Here is a 3,477-nt window from a genome sequence, read left to right on the forward strand (position 1 = left end):
TTAGGAAGGGAGCACTCCCAAACATGAGGCACCATCAGAGGCATTAGCAGGGAGATGGGGTGGGTTGAGATGGGAGAAATCCTACACCCTCCTCATAGATCCTCCAAGAGGAAAACCTGAAAATCAGGGCATCCAGCCCTGCCTCCTGTCCCTGTTGACCGAGTGTGTCAGCAGATACTGTGTCCTCCACCTGCACACCCTGGCAGCACTGTGAGCAGTGTCAGGCCCCCACACCTGCTGTCCCACAGCCCCGTCTGTGGGAAGGTCACCCGGTTCACAGGGAGCACAGTCAGGGTTCATAGTGGGGTCAGCTGACTCACTCTATCCCTCCCTTGTCGCCGGGAGCTGGAATCACCGCCCTCCATAGCCTGTGTTTATTATCCCCGTGGGACCTTTGTGCCGGCTGGGAGCGGCGTGTTGACGTTTCTCGCATGCCCATGGTGAGGGCGTGGTGTCACCTCTCAGGTGTCACCCCTGCCCGCCGCACCCCTGCTCAAAGGGGCAGGGCCCCGTTATTTAAGGATGGCCTACAGCCGGGAGAGCCGTGCCAAGGACGGGGATCCCGAGTGCTGCCGACGTTGCTTCTTCTGGGAGCTCTTCCACAGGTTTGGTGAATGCAGGGCAGCATGAGGGCAGTGGGAGCATGGGTGCACTGTCCCCAAGGTGGGCACTGTACCCAGGCACGTGTCCCCAGTCTCTTGTGGCCCACGAGGGCATGAGCTCGGCACCCCAGCTGGGCCAGTGTGGATTTATTTCTATTAAAAATGGAAACCACATGCCTAGGCTTTGGGGGTGCATGGAGTGGGGGACAGTCGCTCTGGGAGTTGGTGCTGTCACCAAAGGGACAGGATGACGGCCGGGGTCTGTGGGGGAATGGCACTCTGGGGGAAGCGAGCGTGGTCCCTGTGCTGGGGCAGATGTGGGGCAGAGCAGACAGGTCCCAGCTGCTGGCTGGGCGATGTCTCATGGCAGGAGGTGACTAATAGTGCCTGTCCTTCCCTTTCAGCTTGGAGACCACTAAGGATGTGTGACCCCAACCAAGGTGAGGGGCTGTGGGGCCAGGCAGGGCTGCAGGTACCACACAGCCATCAGGAGGACTTAGAGGGGAGCTCTATGCTTTGGCCTCAGACACCTGGGGGGTTTACCTGCATCCCAGAGGGGTGTGGGATGTCCTTTGTGAGGAAGACCAGAGTGGGCCCGTTGGGTGGAAGGGTGCACCAGCTCCCTGTACTGTCTGTCTGGGGAGAGGCTGTCTCTGCCCACTTACAGGTTCCTCTTCTTCCTAGGCCAGCCACACCCACACCTTGCAGTGTGCCCTCCTGCCCCTCCAGGATACCCTGGTCCTGGCACAGGTCCCTACCCTGGTGGCATTGCAGTTTGCCCTGCTGCCCCTCCAGGACACCCTGGTCCTGGCACAGGTCCCTACCCTGGTGGCGTGGCAGTCTGCCCTGCTCCGCCGGTCCAGCACCCCCATGGGCACCCCCCATCAGGGCATCATCCTCACGGACACCAGGAGCACCATAAGAAGCACGATAAGAAGCACGATAAGAAGCACGATAAGAAGCACGATAAGAAGAAGCATGGCAAGCACCATGAAGGCAAGGTAAGAGTGAAACAGCAGTGAACCTTTCCCTAATTCTGCTGCAGACCTCCTCCAGCATACCACAGCAGCTGGGACTCTCCTCTCCTACCCTGTAGTGGCTGGAACAAACTGCCCAAACATCAGTGGCTGTTTTTAGATGTGGAAACTTGTTAGAATAATAAATAGGCAAGAATGAGTCATATTAAGTGAGTAATTTGAAAAGCAATCCATGAAATTCCTTGAAGCCATTTAAAGTGATAGCATGGCTTGGGGCACACCGTGCAGTATATGAAATCCCGGGACTTTGTCCTGCTCACTTGAGTGCAAGTTGTGCCTCCATAATGGACATTCACTCAGTGTCTTGCAGCAGAGGAACTGTTTGACTCCCCCTTAAAAACAAAAAATTCACAAAAAAAACAACAAAAACCACAAAAAAACAGAAAAGGAAAAGCAATTCCTTGTGCTAAATTCTGCAGAAAATACCATTCCAGGGATGGGCACCATCCTGAGTGGGTCTGAATGAGGAACTGCTAAACGAGGCCCTATTTCCAGCATTGGGGGTGGGAGCATTTCTCAAACAAATCCTGCCAGCAGCTCCTCTCACAGGGAAACAGCTCTGGAAGTGATCTGCTGTGATGTTGGTCTTTGCTGGCAGAAAGCAAGACCTTTCTGGAATTTCCTTTATTGACCTTAAGAGTCTTGTAAAAAAATAATAAAAACCCTCCAGCCTTCCCACAATATGGGGCAGCCACCACAGGGTCACTAACCCATCTCAGGAATGCTGTGACAGAGGTTCCTTTCCCTGCTGTCCTAAAGTTGTTCTCTCTTCCCCAGCCCTCTGGCAGCTCAAGCAGCAGCTCTGACTCTGACTAAAGGTCTGGCATATTCCACCTGCTCCATGGTGATCAGCAAAAGATGAGGCCAAACTCCTCGTGGGAACCCCCTGCATGTCAATCCTCTCCCTCCCCCTTTCCCCTGGAGCAGTGTTTTGCCTGCTGAGTGATTTTTCTTGTGTGCAAGAGTTTGTAAATCGTTTGACCTGGAATGTCCAAGTTAATGGACAACATTTCTACCCTTTATCTTCCGGGAGAGCCTGCTGAAAGTCATCACATGTTGTTTTCCAATCTGCTGGTGTCTGTGTGTTTTTTCCTGGGCAATGATGCTGGCTGCTAACATTGATCCCGTAAACTTCCTTACATTTCGTGTGAGCTTTCCTAGGCGTAGCAGAGGGAGTGCCTGGGGGATGCTGTAATTATGTGGGTTGCCATCCTCCATGCCAGGGTAATAATTTATAGGCAAAAGCTCACCATGGCAGAGGGATTCTCCCACGAACAGATGAGGAGCATGAAGAGCTGGTAGTGTTCAATACCAGTGCTTGGAGCAATCTGTGTTCCTGCCCATGAGATAATCTTTCAGTTCCCTCCCAACCCAAACCATTCTGTGATTCCATGATTATCTGGATTTACCAGCTTGAAACCAGGAAAACCAGCTGCTCATCAAAAATAATTTTAAAAATCCACACTGTTGCAGCCCAAATTGCTGCTAGGAAAGTCCAGGATAAAGAAGCAAAAAGGGCCTGTGCATGGTATCCACAGATGTTTCAGCCACGCAGTAACATGTTCGGGTCCCAGGCACACACACATGGAGGGTCCAGGTTTCTCTCTCCCCAGGGGCCCGGGGTCACTCTGGTCTCGGGGCAGTACAAAGAGAATGGCCAATCAGGGAATAGGGAGGGAGTGGCTCAGGGATGCAGGAACAGACATAGGAACGGGGGAAGGAGCCAATGGGGTCTTATCGGCTTTTTGAGGGAAGCTTCTTATGTTTCCCCAACCATCGGGATGCCCCCCAGGGTCTCCATACCCCACAACTACAGAAAAAAAGAGGCATTTTCAGGA

The 3,477-nt window shown here is 53.2% G+C and overlaps 1 protein-coding gene across 1 annotated transcript; it reads left to right on the forward strand.

Moving 5' to 3' along the window:
• The first annotated feature begins 558 nt into the window (after positions 1-558).
• Positions 559-2,706, forward strand: LOC132075659 (uncharacterized histidine-rich protein DDB_G0274557-like). Its single transcript, XM_059476264.1, has 4 exons — positions 559-605; positions 1,007-1,042; positions 1,419-1,603; positions 2,417-2,706. The coding sequence occupies exons 2-4, from the start codon at positions 1,024-1,026 to the stop codon at positions 2,453-2,455; spliced, it is 243 nt and encodes an 80-aa protein (XP_059332247.1). The 5' UTR covers positions 559-605; positions 1,007-1,023; the 3' UTR covers positions 2,456-2,706.
• Positions 2,707-3,477: the final 771 nt, after the last annotated feature.

This window comes from Ammospiza nelsoni, chromosome 7 (assembly GCF_027579445.1).
Source record: "Ammospiza nelsoni isolate bAmmNel1 chromosome 7, bAmmNel1.pri, whole genome shotgun sequence".
Lineage (NCBI taxonomy): Eukaryota > Metazoa > Chordata > Aves > Passeriformes > Passerellidae > Ammospiza > Ammospiza nelsoni.